Source organism: Mobula birostris, chromosome 10 (genome assembly GCF_030028105.1).
Source record: "Mobula birostris isolate sMobBir1 chromosome 10, sMobBir1.hap1, whole genome shotgun sequence".
Classification (NCBI taxonomy): Eukaryota; Metazoa; Chordata; class Chondrichthyes; order Myliobatiformes; family Myliobatidae; genus Mobula; species Mobula birostris.
In genome coordinates, this window is record NC_092379.1 from 35,459,857 (window position 1) to 35,480,568 (window position 20,712).

The window sequence follows — 20,712 nt, forward strand, 5'->3', positions numbered from 1 at the left end:
ACTGTACCTCTTCCTAGAGATGCTGCCTGGCCTGCTGCGTTCACCAGCAACTTTGATGTGTGTTATGGTAGCAGGGAATGGTATTGGATCAAAGAGAGAGAAACTGATTACCTTGGAGGTCTGGTACAAACATTAGCTTCCTTCCTGATCTCTAGTGTTGTCTGTGGAGTCTACACATTCGTTCTGAGATCCCACCAGATGCATCCATTCCCATTAGGAACTTGCTGTGCTGCTACTGAGGCACACTCAAAAGATGTGCAAGTTACTAGGTTAATTGATTATTATAACAGGAAATCAGATTAGTGTAAATGAGCTCTTTGATAGAACGGACACAATGGGTCAAATGTACAAGGTCCCTATGTTGTACAATTCTGTGACTAATAACAGGGGCCAAGCAGAGCTGGGACAGCCACTCATCCTGACATGAGGGGAAGTGGAGAAAGGCTCATTGCAGAAGTTTGTTTACGCCCAGAATCTTTATGGAACATTCTCCTCTCTGAACTTCAGTAAGATACCTAGTTGAGGTGCAGGTTGCCTTACACAAAGTCCTCACTGAAATAAATCACCAGCTACAATTACAACAACAGGGAAAGAACAGCATTGCCTTTTAATGTGGTGACAAATCTTTAGCATTTGGCTTCTCTCAGATTGGAGCTGTTTTTAATAACTCACAGTTAGTTGTCTTCTGTTGTGTAAGAGATATTAAGACTGTTCAAATTTACTGAGAATGTGCAGTAATTTCACTGGAGTTGCAAGCTGAACTAGGGTACAGGGCACAATTACTGCATGCACATAATTTGCAGGCAACACTGGTATATTTTAGAAGGTCATAGCATTTCCTCAAGATCCAGTTGACGTGACCATTGGCAGTGAATCATGTAGGTCAGTGCCCAGCATACTAAATGCAGTCATGATACATTCATTCTGTGGTGGTCCACCTATCCCATTTAGTAAGCACCCAGTGCTTCTGACCCTACACCATCCTGTTCTGCAAGGGGCAATACAATTTGTCGGTAAGTGTCACCTGGTTGACATGGTTATCTTGGTTGAAACGAGCAGTTTGTGTAACCTGTGAGATTTGGATTTGGGGGTCAAATGTTGGTGCATGGATAGAACAGGTGATGTACTCTAATGTTACATATGAGGCCTGATTTATAGTCTGATGCAAAACTGGTGATTTAATAGTCAATTAGACTGTTGGTGCAGTTAATGGAATATGACTTTTGAAGGTAGGCTTATTGATCTTGACCGTTCTTTTGAGATCATTAAAAAAATTGAAGCAGAAGTAGGTCACTTTGCCTATTCCTGTATGTCCTACCAATCAGTGCAATCATGGCTGATCTTCTACCTTACTAACCCTGCATCCATTTATCAGAATGGTGGATTCCAGTTAATGGGGACACATCAGGATCAGTACATTTTGGCCCAATGAAGTGGCTGCCACAATTAGCCAAAGTTTCATGAAAATAGTTTTAAAAAGGCTAACTATGTTCAACTGAGTAACAAATTATGTATTTAAATAAATACAGAACAAATTAGAATATTACCAATATAACTGTAGTACTATGATAACACCTAATAGTTCTCGACAGCAGAGTTCATACAGTGTACGCTGCTCTGTTCTTTTTGATTGACTGTAAATGAACAAAATCAGTGTTGAAGTAGTGTCAAAAATTGTTGCTTTGTCATTTGGCATCAGTAGGCTCAAATGAATACCATAGCACAAGCATACGCAATTGATGCTATTTAAAAACTATTTGCTCTAAGCATGCTGTAGTGTCTTATGGCCAGACACATGCACACAACTGATGCTAGTTAGAAACTGTTGCATTCTCCAAATCCTCATTTTCATTGTAGCATTCAAGATGATTGTCAATATCTTAACTTTCTTCGTGGTTTCTAATTTGTTGAAGCAGTGAAATTGTTTCATTTTCATTCCCAGCTATTTCTTGCATCTCCAAGCCTGACTGCTTGAAACTGTAGTGAGAAAAACAGTTCTGAATTGTCTTACTGCTTATTTCTCGCTACCTATCCCTGACATAAACCACTGCTTTTTTGAACACAAGCTGATGATATTTAAAAACCGTTCACTCTAAGCACGGTGGAGTATTTAATGGCACACAAGTGCACACAACTGACGCTAGTTGGAAACTGTTTGGCAATACTCTCCCGTCCCAGTTAAGAGGCATAGTGTCCCAAATAAGTGAGGAAATTCTGGCTATTTTTTTGATTAGTTTATGTTGATTTAGAGTTGTCCCAAATAAGTGGCTGTCTGGATTAACCGATAGAATAACTAACCAGAATCCACTGTACAGTATATCATTTATTCACACCCAGTCCACTCCTGGTGCAAGGTCTCAGCCTGGAATATCAACTTGTATTCTTCCTCTGCAGATACTAATTGATGAGCTAAGTTCTTTCAGAGTTTTGTTTTTGCTGGCAGATCCCAGAATCCACAGTCTCGTTTGTTTTCATATCCTTTATTAGCTCGAGAGACCAGATCTCTTTACAATATTCCAGGCACAATCTTACCAGATATTTATATAAATGTACTTAAATGTTATTATTCTTGTACTCCTTCTTCTTTCAATAAAGACCAGCAAACCATTTGTCTTTCTAATTGTTTGCTGTATTTTGGCATCAGTGATTCACGTACACTGGTACCCAGGTCACTCTGAGCACCAACTCCTTACAGTCTCTCATCATTTAACTACTCTACTTTTCTATTTTCCCTACCAAATTTCCTCTTGCACTTTTCCACATTACACTCTATCAGCCGTGACCTTGCAGATTCATATAACCTGCATGAATCCATTTAAAACCCAAAAGATACTGCAGATGCTGGAAATCCAGGACAACACACACAAAATGCTGGAGGAACTCAGCAGGTCAGGCATCATCTATGGAAATGAATGTTAGAGTGAATTTTTTGGGGTAATGATTTGTTTACATTGAAGTGACTTTGGCCACCAGACTTCTACTTGACAATGCACTTCCTATGCTTCTGGCGCCGTAGTTTGACCTGATGCTGTAGTTTTGAAGACAGTATTATCTATGCATTATAAATATTAATTGTCTTCTATGTTAGCATGGGAAATGCCAAATAAATGTATCGTAGACTTAATTTACATTCCTAAAGGCTGTCGACATTTTGGCGTCGGAAGGAAAGGATTGGGTGATATTTTGTATGTAGCCTCAAAAGGAAGCATTGTCTTTAACTTTTTAAGTAGCGATTGCCTTTGTGTTTAGCATATAAATATTGAGCCCGCATTGGGCTAGCAGACCTTTCTGCAGAAGGTGTATCCGTCCGTAAGATGCCTGCTGTAGCTTGTGTCGAATAAAGAGGCTGCTTTGTACCTACCAGTGACTCTGTCTCTCTGATGATTTCGTCCACGCTACAACAATGAATAAACTGTTGATGCTTCAGGCTGGGACATTCCATCAGGACTGGTAAGGAAGGGGGAAGATGCCAGAATAAAGGTGTAGGGAGAGGAGAAGGAGACCGAGCTTGAAGGTGATAGGTGAAGCCAAGTGGATGGGGGAGGGGGGAATGATGTAAGAAGCTGGAAGGTGACTTGCAGATGTAGGTGGGACGCAACTGAAACAAGAGGGATAAAATGGAGTTGTGGTATGTGGATGCGAGAGCAGGCAGAAACAATGGGCCTACCCAACCATTCAGCTTTGTGAATCTTGGGACCAAGTGTTAATTCTCTGGACACCTCCTCTTACTGACCCCTTGAAAAGGACCTCACTTGGGACCATCAGGATATTGTCTCTAACACCACCAGCAACCTCATCGACTCTGGAGATCTCCCATCGACTGCCACCAACCCTCATTGTTCCCTTATCCCACACTGCAACACCTCGTATTCCAACTAAGTAGTCTTTAAGCTGATGGCATGAACATTGATTTCTCTTACTTGAATTACTTCCGGTAATTTTGCCCCTTCCATTCCCCACTCTGGCCTCTTACTACCTCTCCTCCCTGTTTATCACCTCCCTCTGGTGCCCTTCCTCCTTCCCTATCTCCCACGATCCACTCTCCAGTCCTTTACCTTTTCCACCTGTCATCTCTTAGCTTGTTACTTCCTCTCTCCCTCACCCCTCTTCCATCCACCTATCTACACCTATCACCTTCAAACTTGTCTTCCTTCCCTTACTCCTCCCTTCATATTCTGGCATCTTTCCCTTCCTCTCCAGCCCTGATAAAGGGTCTTGGCCCAAAACATCGGCTGTTTATTTATTCCCATAAATCTGCTGAATCCCTTCAGCATTTTGTGTGTACATCCCTTTAAAACTTCTCTGCATCATCATTACAAGCCATACAGACCCCAACTTGGTATCATTAGCAAACATGGGTACTGTATATTATTGTAAACCCTCTCAACAAGATCATTGCTGTTGACTGAATATTAGAGCTCAACATCAACTCCTGCAACACTAGTCAACAACCTCGCAATCTCAAAGTGACCTATTTATTCCTAGTCATTATTTTCTGTTTATTAACTGATCCTCAACGCACACAAGAATATTTCCTTCAATCCCATGTGCTTTATGATTTCTTCTGTGGCACCTTATTCAAGGTCTTCTGAAAGTCTAATGAGCAGCATAGCTGTCTTCCTCATCAATTCTCAGCAAACTTGAACAAGTTACACGCCAATTCTGATCAGTCCTACTTTTTCAAATGTGCTCTTCCCATTCACTCAATGATAGGCTTTAAGTATTTTCTCTGCAATTGTCTTCTCCCAACTTTGTTAAAGAGTGGGATTACGTTTACTTCCTTCCAGTTGAGGGGAACCTCAAGAAGAAAGAGGTGGGATTTTGGAAAATGTATTCTTTGTACCATCGTACTATCATCCGTTCTGCAGTCTCTTGAATAGATACAAGGACTGGAGTTTCCTTGGTGTTGTCTGGATCCACATACTAGCCTCATTTGTAATTTCAATCTGTTCGCCTTACTCACCAGTTCTACAGTACTTATTGTTAAGGGCATGATGACCTCCTGGAGCAAAGTCTCCAGTGAGACCATAACCAGGTCTATTAATACTGTCTCATATGACAGGAAATTAGCTGCTTTGCAGCAATTGTAAAGTGCAAAGTCGCAAAAGTACAGCCCAAAGACAGTAAATTGCTACAAATTTCAAAATAACTAGTGCTTAAAATGCATAATGATGCATTGTTCGTGGACCTTCATTATAGAATCAGAATCAAGTTTATTATCACTGGCATATGTTGTGAAATTTGTTGTTTGTGGCTGCAATACAGAAATCAAAATAACTAAGTTACAATAAGTCTTTGATGATTGTCTTGGAGGAGGAGATGTTATTTTTGATCTCCTGATCAGGAAGTCGATGATCTAGTTGCAGAGGGAGGTACAGGAGCTCAGGTTTTGAAGCTTGTTGATCAGTAATGAAGGAATGATGGTGTTGAACACTGAGTTATAATCAATAAACAGTAGGCTGACGTAGGCATTGTTGTTGACCAGCTGGTGCAAGGGTGAGTGCAGTGCCAATGGGATTCATTCCCTGTAGAACTGGTTGGTTGGGTGGCACAGGTTTTCAGTGCCAATGAGATTCATTCCCTATAGAACTGGTTGGTTGGGTGGCACAGGTTTTCAGTGCCAATGAGATACATTCCCTGCAGAACTGGTTGGTTGGGTGGCACAGGTTTTCAGTGCCAATGAGATTCATTCCCTATAGAACTGGTTGGTTGGGTGGCACAGGTTTTCAGTGCCAATAAGATTCATTCCCTGTAGAACTGGTTGGTTGGGTGGCACAGGTTTTCAGTGCCAATGAGATTCATTCCCTGTAGAACTGGTTGGTTGGGTGGCACAGGTTTTCAGTGCCAATGAGATTCATTCCCTGTAGAACTGGTTGGTTGGGTGGTACAGGTTTTCAGTGCCAATGAAATTCATTCCCTGTAGAACTGGTTGGCTGAGTGGCACAGGTTTTCAGTGCCAATGAGATTCTTTCCCTATAGAACCGGTTCGTTGGGTGGCACGGGTTTTCAGTGCCAATGAGATTCATTCCCTATAGAACTGTTTGGTTGGGTGGCACAGGTTTTCAGTGCCAATGAGATACGTTCCCTATAGAACTGGTTGGTTGGGTGGCACAGGTTTTCAGTGCCAATGAGATTCATTCCCTATAGAACTGGTTGATTGGGTGGCACAGGTTTTCTGTGCCAATGAGATTCATTCCCTATAGAACTGGTTGGTTGGGTGGCACAGGTTTTCAGTGCCAATGAGATTCATTCCCTGTAGAACTGTTTGGTTGGGTGGCACAGGTTTTCTGTGCCAATGAGATTCATTCCCTGTAGAACTGGTTGGTTGGGTGGCACAGGTTTTCAGTGCCAATGAGATTCATTCCCTGTCGAACTGGTTGGTTGGGTGGCACAGGTTTTCAGTGCCAATGAGATTCATTCCCTATAGAACCGGTTGGTTGGGTGGCACAGGTTTTCAGTGCCAATGAGATTCATTCCCTGTAGAACTGGTTGGTTGGGTGGCACGGGTTTTCAGTGCCAATGAGATTCATTCCCTGTAGAACTGGTTGGTTGGGTGGCACAGGTTTTCAGTGCCAATGAGATTCTTTCCCTATAGAACTGGTTGGTTGGGTGGCAGAGGTTTTCAGTGCCAATGAGATTCATTCCCTATAGAACTGTTTGGTTGGGTGGCACAGGTTTTCAGTGCCAATGAGATTCATTCCCTATAGAACTGGTTGGTTGGGTGGCACAGGTTTTCAGTACCAATGAGATACATTCCCTGTAGAACTGGTTGGTTGTGTGGCACAGGTTTTCAGTGCCTTGCCAGGTGCACCATTGGGCCTGAAGCTTTGTCAGGGTTCACCCTCTTGAAAGCTGTTCAGATGTCGGCCTCTGAGACAGATATAAGATGCTGCAGGGAATTACACATGTATAATTTTATTCTGCCTTTCAAAGTCTACATAAAAGGCATTCATCTTAATTCAGCCATTTATGATGTTAGGTTTCACCTTGTAGGAAGTAATAGCATGCAAACTCTGCCAAAGCTAAGGTGCATCCGATTCTGTCTCTAGCTTCCCTTGGAACTGTTTTTTCATACTTAAGATAGCCTTCCGTAGGTCATACAACACAGGAACAGGCCCCAGGCTGATCTATTTCATAGAAAGCCATTTAAGCTGCCTACTCCCATCAACCTGCATTGGGTTCATAGCCCTCCACACCACTGCCTCTCTCCCCCACCCACCTGTCCACACCTATCACCTTCCAACTTGTCTTCCTTCCCTTACCCCTCCCTTCATATTCTGGCATCTTTCCCTTCCTCTTTAGCTCTGATAAAGGGTCTTGGCCCAAAACATCAGCTGTTTATTTATTCCCATAAATCTGCTGAGTTCCTCCAGCATTTTGTGTGTACATCCCTTTAAGACTTCTCTGCACCATCATTACAGGCCATACAGACCCCAACTTGGTATCATTAGCAAACATGGATACTGTATATTATTGTAAACCCTCTCAGCTAGATCATTGATATTGACTGAATATTAGAGCTCAACATCAACTCCTGCAACACTAGTCAACAACCTCCCAATCTCAAAGTGACCTATTTATTCCTAGTCATTATTTTCTGTTTATTAACTGATCCTCAACGCACAGAAGAATATTTCCTTCAATCCCATGTGCTTTATGATTTCTTCTGTGGCATCTTATTCAAGGTCTTCTGAAAGTCTAATGAGCAGCATAGCTGTCTTCCTCATCAATACTCAGCAATCTTGAACAAGTTACACGCCAATTCTGATGAGTCCTACTTTTTCAAATGTGCTCTTGCCACTCACTCAATGATAGACTTTAAGTATTTTCTCTGCAATTTTCTTCTCCCAACTTTGTTAAGTAGTGGGGTTACGTTTACTTCCTTCCAGTTGAGGGGAACCTCAAGAAGAAAGAGGTGGGATTTTGGAAAATGTATTCTTTATACCAAGGTACTATGGTAATTTTGCTCATCCATTCTGCAGTCTCTTGAATAGATACAAGGACTGGAGTTTTCTTGGTGTTGTCTGGATCCACATACTAGCTGCATTTCTAATTTCAATCTGTTCGCCTTACTCACCAGTTCTACAGTACTTATTGTTAACGGCATGATGACCTCCTGGAGCAAAGTCTCCAGTGACACCATAACCAGGTCTATTAATACTGTCTCATATGACAGGAAATTAGCTGCTTTGCAGCAATTGTAAAGTGCAAAGTTGCAAAAGTACAGCCCAAAGACAGTAAATTGCTACAAGTTTCAAAAGAAATAGTGTTTAAAATGCATAATGATGCATTGTTCGTGGACCTTCATTATAAAATCGGAATCAAGTTTATTATCACTGACATATGTTGTGAAATTTGTTGTTTGTGGCTGCAATACAGAAAACAAAATAACTAAGTTACAATAAGTCTTTGATGATTGTCTTGGAGGAGGAGATGTTATTTTTGATCTCCTGATCAGGAAGTCGATGGTCTAGTTGCAGAGGGAGGTACAGGAGCTCAGGTTTTGAAGCTTGTTGATCAGTAATGAAGGAATGATGGTGTTGAACACTGAGTTATAATCAATAAACAGTAGGCTGACGTAGGCATTGTTGTTGACCAGCTGGTGCAAGGGTGAGTGCAGTGCCAATGAGATTCATTCCCTGTAGAACTGGTTGGTTGGGTGGCACAGGTTTTCAGTGCCAATGAGATTCATTCCCTATAGAACCGGTTGGTTGGGTGGCACAGGTTTTCAGTGCCAATGAGATTCATTCCCTATAGAACTGGTTGGTTGGGTGGCACAGGTTTTCTGTGCCAATGAGATTCATTCCCTGTAGAACTGGTTGGTTGGGTGGCACAGGTTTTCAGTGCCAATGAGATTCATTCCCTGTCGAACTGGTTGGTTGGGTGGCACAGGTTTTCAGTGCCAATGAGATTCATTCCCTATAGAACCGGTTGGTTGGGTGGCACAGGTTTTCAGTGCCAATGAGATTCATTCCCTGTAGAACTGGTTGGTTGGGTGGCACGGGTTTTCAGTGCCAATGAGATTCATTCCCTGTAGAACTGGTTGGTTGGGTGGCACAGGTTTTCAGTGCCAATGAGATTCTTTCCCTATAGAACTGGTTGGTTGGGTGGCAGAGGTTTTCAGTGCCAATGAGATTCATTCCCTATAGAACTGTTTGGTTGGGTGGCACAGGTTTTCAGTGCCAATGAGGTACATTCCCTGTAGAACTGGTTGGTTGGGTGGCACAGGTTTTCAGTGCCAATGAGATACATTCCCTATAGAACTGGTTGGTTGGGTGGCACAGGTTTTCAGTGCCAATGAGATACATTCCCTGTAGAACTGGTTGGTTGGGTGGCACAGGGTTTCAGTGCCTTGCCAGGTACACCATTGGGCCTGAAGCTTTGTCAGGGTTCACCCTCTGGAAAGCTGTTCAGATGTCGGCCTCTGAGACAGATATAAGATGCTGCATGGAATTACACATGTATAATTTTATTCTGCCTTTCAAAGTGTACATAAAAGGCATTCATCTTAATTCAGCCATTTATGATGTTAGGTTTCACCTTGTAAGAAGTAATAGCATGCAAACTCTGCCAAAGCTAAGGTGCATCCGATTCTGTCTCTAGCTCCCCTTGGAACTGTTTTTTCATACTTAAGATAGCCTTCCAAAGGTCATACAACACAGGAACAGGCCCCAGGCTGATCTATTTCATAGAAAGCCATTTAAGCTGCCTACTCCCAGCAACCTGCACTGGGTTCATAGCCCTCCACACCACTGCCACCCAGGTACCCATCCCAACTTCTCTTAAATGTTGAAATTGAGCTCACATGCACAGACGTCCCACCTCTCCCAGAAGTTGCAGGAGTCACCCGCACATTGACAGCGGCTCCCTGATGCCTGCAAATTATGTACAATATCCTGGAAATGGATTTTTTTCACAGAGAGAGAGAGAGAGACACACACACACACACACACACAGATGGGGGAGGGGGGAGAGAGGTGGAGGGGTAGGGAGGGGGGGGGAGGGGGCGCAGGGAGAGAGGATGGATGGATGGCAGAGTGTTCCAAAAAAAGAAAAAAGAAAATATAAAACGTACTTCACCCCAGACTACACTAAAGTGTACCCCTGCCTAACAGGGGTCAAAAATAATGACAGTGTTGCTCGCTGCACTCCTTGCAACAGTGACTTTTCTATCGCCCATGGTGGGTTAAGACTGTAAAAGACATGTTGAGGTGAGTTTAGCAGGTGTCATTCATTCATTATCATAACTAACGTTATTTAAACTAGCCGGCTATCTGCTAAGGAGCTGCTCTATTGCAGCTATCCCACCTCTCCAGAAAGTTCCAGGAGTCTCTCGCAAATTGATGGTGCTACCTCCCTGAAATGAGTTTTTGCAGGGTGGGATGTCTGCGTGCACCACTTGCATTTGCAGCTCATTCCACACACTCATGACCCTCTGAGTTTCCCCTCATGTTCCCCTTTCAGCTTGTCACCTTTCACGCTTAACCCACGACCTCTAGTTGTAGTCCCACCCAACCTCAGTGGAAAAAGCCTGCTTGCATTTCCCCATCTATACTCCTTCTGTGACCCGACTGGTGGTGTAGTGGCATCAGAGTCGGACTTGGGGACGAAAGGTCCCCAGTTCGAATCCAGCTGGGTCCCCTGCACACTGCTCCATGCTAGGGCACATACTTCTCCTTATTTAGTGTGTTTCCACTTCTCTCCAACAGCACTCCCTGCAAGAAAACACACCAATGAAGACCAGGATTCAGTGAGAACAACCTGATTACCCCACTGCTCTTAACTTGAGTGACCTTGAAACTGGAATCTTTCTTGTTGGAACAGCACAGGTCACACTAACACAGGACTTTGGCAGGTCAAGCACCATCTCTGGAGAGGAATAAACAGACCCCTCATCAGGACAGACTGGAAAGGAAGGGGACAGAAGCTGGAATAAAGTGGTGCGGGGACAGGAAGGAGTACAAGCTGGAAGGTGATAGGCGAGACCAGGTGAGGGGGAAGGGGGAGGGGGGTGTGAGAGGCTGGGAGGTGATAGGTGGAAGAAGTAAAGGGCTGGAGAAGAGGTAATCTGATAGAGACCATGGAAGAAAGGGAAGGAGGAGGGGGGAACCAGAGGAAGTGAAGAGAAGGGTAAGAGAGGTGCCAGCATGAGGGCTGGAAACAGAGAGAAGGAGGGAGTGGGGAAAGATTACTGGAAGTTGGAGAACTCGGTGTTTGTGCCATTAGGCTGGAGGCTACCCAGATCGAATATGAGATGTTGCTCCACCAATCTGAGTGTGGCCTCTTTGAGCAGTAGAGGAGACAACCAACATGCCAAAATGGGAAGAGGAAGTTGAATTGAAATGGATAGCCATTGGGAGACCCTGCCTTTTGTGGCAGATAGAGTGAAGGTGCTCAAATATTTGATACCCCAATCTACGCCGAATCTCACCAATGTAGAGGAGGCTGCACCAAGTTACAGCAGGTGACCCAGGCAGACCTGCTGGTGAACTATCGCCTCACACGGAAGGACTGTTTAAGGGTCTGAATAGTGGTGAGGGAGGTGGTCTAGGGGCAGTTCACAGGGATAAGTGGAGGAGGGAGATCAGTGGGGAGGGATGAGTGGACAAGCAGAAAGCGAGAGTGGGGGGGCGCAGGGAGAAGATGTGTTTACTGGTAGGATCCCGTTGTAGATGGCAGAAGGTTTGAAGAGTGAAGTGCTGGATACAGAGGCTCGTGGGCTGGTAGGTAAGGACAAAGGGAACCCAGTGTGCTGCAATGACAGTGTTTTCTCAAATGTTGCAAAGATGGACCAGCAGTAGTCATGAGATCCACTGCAAAGGCCCATGAATACAGCAGTAAATGCAAGAAACTTCAAACAAAAGACCGGAGATATTGGAGAAGCCATGGAATTTGTTTTCACAGTTCACAGTTGCAGCAGAAAGACTGGACAGGTGCATGATGGAAACAAGTCTAAAGTCATATAGGAGCTGATTGGGTAAATATGATCAGTACTATTTTCTTATATGGGGTGGGGGGCAAAACACTGAGACAGATTAGTTGAGCCAATTGGACTGTTTTGGAATTCAACTCCCATTTAATACTATGGTACCAAAGACATTTCCACAACAACAAGTGCTAATAAGAACAATCTGTGCACTCAGCAGAGAGACAGGTGAATAGTTGCCACATCTGACTGACTTGGCCTCCCCTTGTCCCTTCTCCACCCGCCCCACCGTTAAGGCTGATTTATGCTTCTGCGTCGGCTCTAACCTGTAGCCGATGCCGTAGCCTACGCAAGTGGTCTATGCCCTTGTGAGCATTTATACTTCTGCACTGGTGTGTCCGTGTCGCTCTGCAATTCACCGCCAAAACGCTAGTTGGCGATGGGGTTTCTATGCCACTGTGTTGAGTTTCTTCGTGTACTTCAAGCAGTGGCGACTGAAACTGAGCGCATCATGTTGCAGTTGGAGCTAATAAATGTTGAACAAGAGTTACTTTTATTGAAGTTACTGCAACGTAGAAAGGAGGGAAGACGTGGGAGGAGATGGTGTGTACGAGCATTGAATGGATTGAGGCAGAAGGAGGGTGAATTTTCTGTGCTTGTCCGGCCACTGAGAGACAAGAAGCAACCAGAAATGCATAGGAGGAAATGCGATGCTATCAAGCCAACCAATCAGTTGTTGCTGTCTGCATCACCGCAACGCGTGGTTACATTTTCGGGGAGGTGTACGTCAGGCTACAGCGTAGGGTACGCGGCTACGCCGTACCTGTGCCATTAATTCAATGCAGAAGTACAAATTGCCCTTAACTCCTTTCCTTTGGCCGAAGGAACATTGAAGTGACACCCACCTGACTTGGGAACACAAAAGAGGAAACTGACCAAAATAATTAATAAAAAGCAGGTAAAGATAGTAATATGCCTGAAGTCATTTTCAGATACGTTTTATAAAAACACAATTGGTGTTTATAATGTAAAGAAACAATCTTTCACAAAGGTAAGGTCAAATTTGGAGTATTGTGTGCAGTTCTGTTTACCTACTGAAAGAAAGGATATCAGTAAGATTGAAAGAGCACACAGAAAATTTACAAGGACGTTGCCAGGTCTTGAGGAACTGAGCTATCGGGAAAGGTTGGATAGGTTAGGACTTTATTCCCTGGTGTGTAGGGGAATGAGGAGAGATTTTATAGAGGTATCTAAAATTATGAGGGATGTAGATAGGATAAATGCAAGCAGGCTTTTCCCATGCTGGCAGGGTGAGACTAGAATTAGAGGTCATAGTTTAAAGATGAAAGCTGAAATACTTAAGGGTGAACCTTCACTCAGAGGGTGGTGCAAATGTGGAATCAGCTGCCAGAGGAAGTGGTGGATAAGGGTTTGATTTCAACATTTGAGAGAAATTTGGATAAGTACATGGATAGGAGGGGTACGGAGGGCAAGGTTCAGGTGCAGGCAGCTGGGACTAAGCGGAATAATAGTTTGGGATGGACTGGACAGGACAAAGGACCTGATTCTGTGCTGTAGCGGCCTATGAGCCTAAAGGTGAATTATGACGGAACTGGAACTGACAGCTACACAGCAAAAAGTCCTGAGACTCTCGTAGCAGCAGCATCAAATACAATTTGAGACCAGGCCATGAAAGGAGATTTTAGAACAGGTGACCAGAGTTTGGTCGATGGGAAGTTTCATAGGAGCATCACAGAGGTGGGGAGAGAGGCAGAAAGGTTTTGGGAAGGGATTCCAGAGCTTGAGACACAGACAGCTGAAGGCACAGTCATCAATAGCAGAGTGCTTAAAGTCATGGTTGAACAAGATGCTGGAATTGGAGGTGCAGAGACTGGGGCTGGGGTGAATTGTAGGAGTGGGAGAGGATGCAGAAACAGGAGACGGGATTGGAAGCACGAGACTCAAGATTGAAATGTTGTTTAACCAGGTGTTTGGGTTGTTTGGTGAGGACAGAAGAGATGGATGAAAGGTCTTGGTGCATGTTAGAACAAGGCAGCAGTGTTTTGGGCGATTAAAAATTGTTACTCACTAAACAGTAGATTGGGCAGGTGGTTTGACATTTTTTGGAAGGAGGTGCAGAGATAACAATGCAAGGTGGGAGTCTCAGAGTGTGGGAACATCTAGAGAATTAGAATCCAGTGGAAGACATCTGCTGTATACCGGACACTCAAGTGTGTCAGGGAAGTGAAGTATGTGCAGTGAAAATTACGACTGAGAAGGTGTTCAGGAAACTTAATGGCCTGAGGGTGGATAAACCTCCTGGACCTGATGGAATGCACCCTTGGGTTCTGAAGGAAGTAGCTGGAGAGATTGCAGAGGCGTTAGCAATGATCTTTCAAGAATCAATAGATTCTGGCATTGTACTGGATGACTGGAAAATTGCAAATGTTACTCTGCTATTTAAGAAGGGTCGGAGCAGCAGAAAGGAAGCTACAGACCTGCTAGCCTGACATCAGTGGTTCGGAAATTGTTGGAATCAATTGTTAGGGATGAAATTACGGAGCACCTGGAGGCACATGACAAGTTAGGCCAGAGCCAGCATGGCTTCCTGAAAGGAAAATCCTGCCTGACAAATCTACTGCAAATTTTTGAGGAGATTGCAAGTAGGGTAGGCAAAGTAGATGCAGTAGACATGGTGTATTTGGATTTTCAAAAGGCCTTTGACAAAGTGCCCACAAGAGGCTGCTTAGCAAAATAAGCACCCATGGAATTACAGGGACGTTACTAGCATGGGTGGAGCATTGGCTGAACGGCATAAAACAGAGTGGGAATAAAGGGATCCTATTCTGGCTGCCGCTTACCAGTGGAGTTCCACGGGTCGGTGTTGGGACTGCTGCTTTTTACAATGTACGTCAATAATTTGGACTATGGGATTAATGGATTTGTGGCTAAGTTTGCCGATAATACCAAGATAGGTGAAGGAAATAGAGAGCCTGCAGAGAGACGTGGATAGTTCAGGGGAATGGGCAAAGAAGTGGCAAGTGAAATACAATGTTGGAAAGTGTATGGCCATGCACTTGGGTGGAAGAAATAAACAGGTAGACTATTATTTAGATGGGGAGATAATTCAAAATGCAGAGATGCAAAGGGACTTGGGAGTCCTTGAGCAGGATACCCTAAAGGTTACCCCCCAGGTTGATTTGGTGGTGAACGCGACGAATGCAATGTTGGTATTCATTTCTGGAGGTATAGAATAAAAGAGCAGGGATGTGATGTTGAGGATCTATAAGGCACTCGTGTGACCACACTTGGAGTATTGTGTGCAGCTTTGGGCTCCTTATTTTAGAAAGAATATACTGACATTGGAGAGGGTTGAGAGAAGATTCACGAGAATGAGTCCAGGAATGAAAGGGTTACCGTATGAGGAACGTCTGGCAGCTCTTGGGCTGTATTCCCTGCAGTTCAGGAGAATGAGGGGAGGGGGATCTCATAGAAACATTCCAAATATTAAAAGGCCTGAACAGATTAGATATGATAAAGTTATTTCCCATGGTCGGGGAGTCTAGGACAAGAGGGCACGACTTCAAGATTGAAGGACATCCATTTAGAAGAGAGATGCAGAGAAATTTCTTTAGTCAGATGGTGGTAAATTTGTGGAATTTGTTGCCACAGGTGGCTGTGGAGGCCAAATCATTGGGTGTATTTAAGGCATAGATAGATAGGTCCTTGATTAGCCAGGGCATCATGAAGAGGTAAGGGGAATGGGGATGACTGGAAGAATTGGATGGCAGAGCAGACTCGATGGGCTGATGGGCCTACTTCTGCTCCTCCATCTTATGGTCTTATGATTAAGGGGAGGTTTCTCTGGTGAGGGACACGAAGGTTGGGCTTGGGGCTTTTGTTAGGAAGAGATGAAGAGAGAAGACGCCAGAGAGAAGAGGTGAAGGGCCTGTTCCCCTGCTGTACTTGTCTCTCCACGTTGACTAAATCTTCAGTGACTAACTCTGATTTGTGTGCAAGACTTTGGTCTAAAACCCAGTGAACAGCACAGAAAGCTACCTCAAAAAGAAATGTAACAGAAGGAAAAAATTACAAGGAAACGAAACCCATGACATGCTTTTTACGTGTTGTTGCTCCGCAAAAGTCGCAAGGAGGTAAATCCTGCACCTCTCTGGTGTGCAACACGAAGCAGCGTTTACCTTAATCCACTTTATTAGGGAAAGCAGTCAAAACAACAAATTAGGAGAAAGACGTCCACCGGTAACAGGTTAAATGTGCCTAACACAATCTCTAAAATCATTCAAAAAGCTAACAGACATTAAATTACGTGATTTGCAATATTGAAATGGCATCCCAAATGTGACTAGACCACTGGAATGATACAATATTGTGTAATTCTGGTCGGGAAGAGAAGTTTAGCTATTGAAAAATCTACTTTAACTAATACGTACAGAAGCAATGGCTGCCTAACCAAACCATCAGGTAATCACAGCATCCACTGCCACTGCTGTTCAAGTCACTGGAATAATGAGGTCAGCATTGAAAGTCATTTCAATAACTGTCTAACGGGCACTCTTTCTTTTAATGTTAAAAATCATTAAAAGGGAAATTAAGGTAGGTCAAAACTTATAACATATCATTCAGCAACCTGGGGACAATGCAGTGCAGACACATGAGGCCCCACCTTAGGACCCATCAATGTGGAACCCACCCCTTCACCAGGCCCCATCAAATGCGAAACCCTCTCCTACATCAGGGTCAGGACCCATTGATGTGGACCACTTCCCCAAGCCAAGGCCCATCCAACGTGGGCCCCTCACTGGGCCCCTCCTCTGCCACCCCATCCGAGAACAGTTTCAGATTGGACAACATCTTCAGTTTTAATTCGAGCATTTGCCACTGGATGCTGGGAATACAAGCGAAGGTGTTTTGGGAAAGGAGGAGGAGGCATGCTGGATACAAGTGACTGTCGACAGAGCAGCAAAGCTAATAACCTCACATCTTTGTTAACAGTTAAACCCATCGGATACACAATGCCACTGGGTACACTACAGTCAATGAAAATAAATAGGGGGAGTAGACAGCTTGATATCTCAAGCTAAATTGAGACAGCAGAAAGACTGCAGAACTAGAATCTACAAGGCAGCTAAAATCCGGTGACACTACGTATGAGACGTTTACATTTCCAGGGGTAATTCTTTAAAGAGTGTTGTGTGTGTGGCCTGGCTACACAACAATGCTATTAATAAAAATGCTGGAGACAGGAGCGAAGTTTCATGGTTCTTTACCAGTAGAAAACGATGCAGAACACACACATACGTATCAATGTGCGCCTAATAGCGCATGCAACGATGTGTTACTACAACATAAAGTAGTCCCCATATCATACACTAGGCTGACCCGGCTGATGCTGTAGTGGCGTCACCCCGAGTTTGAATCCAGCCGGCTCCCCTGCACGCTTTCCATCCATGCTGGGTTACGAGCTGGTGATCTCTTTGGAAACTCACCCGGCAGAAGGCAATGGCAAACCACTGCTGTAACTTGCCTCGTACGTGGTTCCCCACTACGTCAGAGAGGCGTGGAGGGAAATCGTCCGCTAACTGGAGAAACTCCGGATGTGACGTAACTTTCCTTTTTCCAATACGGGACAAAGAGAGAGTGAAGAAGGTTTTCAAAGATGTCAGCGGCAGATCTTGTTGCAAATCTGGACAGCCGTTTCTTCACTCCTTTCTACGATAAGGCAAGCACTAGATAAGAAGGAAAACATGCTGATTAGATATTAAAAGGAGACAAAATGGGAACGTTTCTGAAGATAATCAGAACACGCATCTATCTGTAAGCTATGACGACAACTTGTGGGAATTCTAGCGATGGAGTATGTCATTTCTAAGATATTGCAAGTGAATTCATACAATTGCCAACTCTTAATTCCTGTTGCTTCAAGACCTATTCGGGGAGATGGGACTCGTCAGCTCATCTAGGAGAAGGAAAATTCGGATCTCAAACCTCTGCTGCCTTGCGGCTGTACCCACTCACAGGGAAGGCTTCGGGAGTAAACCCGGAGCTGGAGTCCCTAAGGCAGTCCTACGCTGACTGACAACTCCTGTGGTGCTCCTGGTACCAAACTCAATCTGCCATTCCTTTGGGTGCGTGCAGACGGGGAGCTTGCTACATGGGGCAACAGCTTGCTCTCCATATCGTACTGCCCAGTCTTGTGTATCTGGACAGCTAGGACACAACATCCATGGTCGACTCCGACCGACGGAGGCCTCAGTCACTATAAGACCTATTGAATGGTAGCACTACAGACATGCCACCTCTCCCGGAAGTTCCGGGAGGCTCCCGGATATGAATAGCGGCTCCCTGATGCCCGCAAATTATATACAATATCATGGAAATCAATTTTTTTGAGAGTGAGCGAGAGAAAGCAAGAGAGCGTGAGCGCAAGAGAGAGCAAGCGAGAGCACACGAGTGAGAGAGCGAACGAGAAAGCAAGCGAGAGTGCTTGAGAGCGCGCGAGCGACCATGTGAGAGAGAGAGAGAGAGAGAGAGAGAGAGAGAGAGAGAGAGAGAGAGAGAGAGAGAGAGAGAGAGAGAGAGAGAGACAGACAGACAGACAGACAGACAGACAGACAGACAGACAGACAGACAGACATGCAGAGTGTTCCAAAAAAAATAGAAAACATACATCACCCCAGACTACACTAAAGTGTACTCCTGCCTAACAGGGGTCAAAGTAATGACAGTGTTGCTCGCTGCACTGATTGCAACAATGACGTTTCTCTTGCCCATGGTGGGTTAAGACTGTAAAAGACGTGTTGAGGTGAGTTTAACAGGTGTCATTCATTCATTAACATAACTAACATTATTTAAACTAGCTGGCTCGCTACTAATGGCTACTCTATTGCAGACATCCCACCTCTTCCGAAAGTCTCCTGCAAATTGATGGTGCTACCTCCCTGAAATGAGATTTTGCAGGGTGGGATGTCTGGCACTAGATTTTAACACCCGTTCCTAAACCCTAAGAATCACCTAATATAAACACAGAACTCTTTACTGAGGATTGTACTCAAAACTCTGGATTGGTTCTTAAAATATTCAGCTTACAGAAACAGGGAGGCAAGTAAGAGAAAGAACTGAGAACTTCATGCTTGGCTCTGTAACAAGGTTTATAATTCTGAACAATTAGTAAATCCCTTTAACTGGAAACAGTTCCAAATATCACAGCATCGTTCCAGCACCTCGAATAACCCTCTTGCTGGTTCAGAGTTTTGAATCCATAATTTGTGTTTTATCCCCTTTAATGAACGTGCTGAGGACTGCATGTTTTTCCCCGACCCTCACTCGTTACACGTGCAGATTACAAAGCACACATCTTTAGCTTAAAGAGCCTTTTCTACCATCAGTGCCTCCACAGCAGGAACCCAGCAGACACCCATCTTGTCTTGTGCTCATCTTCAGAGACCCAGTGACAGACTCTAGGACAATGCAGGCCACAACTGCTCAAGGGAGAATGCTTATGCTCGTATCGAGCTGGGTCCAAAGCCACAACTTACCAGTCATGGCTTCCTGCGCAAAGTACTTTACGTCCATATCTTGGTCCTGACCCAATTTCTCCAGTATTGGTTTGAACTTGTTCTGTAAAGTGCTGTGATTTAAAAGCAAGTTTTAGTACCTGTGACCTTCAAAACAAAACAGCAGCACATTTACTTAAATCCAAAGCGGTACTGGATACTACCCAGATTAAAATCTCCTCTTTCTGCCTCTCACGCAGGCTTCCACTACCACAACTGATCGTTTACTGGCCAGATACGGGTTAGAGCTCAACTAGCAGAGTACGGTCACAAACTGCAGCTGAGCTCATTTGGGTTAGTGGATGCAAAAGGAGAATAATTTGGATGCCGCATTTTTATGCCGTTGAAGAGAGGGGGCACTGAATGCATAAACTTCCTTTTAATGCAATCCGTCTGTTATTGCTTTCCACACAAATTCCAATCAAATCACAAACGCACAATTTCACAAAAATCATTCACCGGACGGGTTGGCGGGGTGGAGATACGTTGCTACCAAAGGAGGTGCAGGGTGCTCCTTCCCTCCGCAGGCCTGCAGGTCACCCTTGGGCAAGGTGCAACACCTGCTTAAGCTCCCCCACCTGATCAGGATCACGCGATGCCGTGGGAGCAGATGGACAGTCACGTGTGCAGCCGGTGCAGATCAGAAGTCCTGGTTGTGCGACCACTGATGCCGGGCAGACAATCTCTGAAGAGCACTGATAATGGCTGGGGGGTGGGGGGCTCACCTCGTCTTGTAAAAACACACACGGCCCAGAAGGCGTCAATGGCACAAACCAGTTCTGCAGGATAATTTGCCAAGAACAACCGTGGCCATGGAGAGACCACGATCGCCCACGTCACATGCTGATGAAGATGGTGGTGGCGTTAACTGAAATCTCACTGTGCGGTTTTCACTTCTAACCAGGATTTATCCATCAGTGGTTGAAGGAGAGAGGGAAGATGTATTAAAGATTGGAGGAGCAAACTTTTCATGCAGGAGTTGGTAGCTGAGCTGCCAAAGGAGGTGGTGGTGGTGCAGGCCGGAACAAAATCCTGGACAGTCACTTGATAAACCTCTGGTTAGGTCACATTTGGAGTACTGAATTCAGCTCTGGTCTCCCCTTTAATGGGCGTGGAAAGTTTGAAGAAGGTACAGAAGATGTTTACAGGACATTGCCTGTGATAAACCGCTGGTTAGGTCACATTTGGAGTACTGAATTCAGCTCTGGTGTC

The 20,712-nt window shown here is 44.6% G+C and overlaps 1 protein-coding gene across 1 annotated transcript in view; it reads right to left on the minus strand.

Annotated features, from left to right (window-relative positions):
• Positions 1 to 1,575: 1,575 nt before the first annotated feature.
• LOC140203576 (serine/threonine-protein phosphatase 2A 65 kDa regulatory subunit A beta isoform-like) overlaps positions 1,576 to 20,712 on the minus strand; it is a 63,111-nt gene continuing 43,974 nt past the window's right edge. The window contains exons 14-15 of the mRNA XM_072269621.1: positions 19,483 to 19,574; positions 1,576 to 1,634 (exon numbers count right to left, since the gene is read on the minus strand). Coding sequence (XP_072125722.1) covers positions 1,576 to 1,634; positions 19,483 to 19,574 — 151 coding nt within the window. The remainder of the gene's footprint in view (positions 1,635 to 19,482; positions 19,575 to 20,712) is intronic.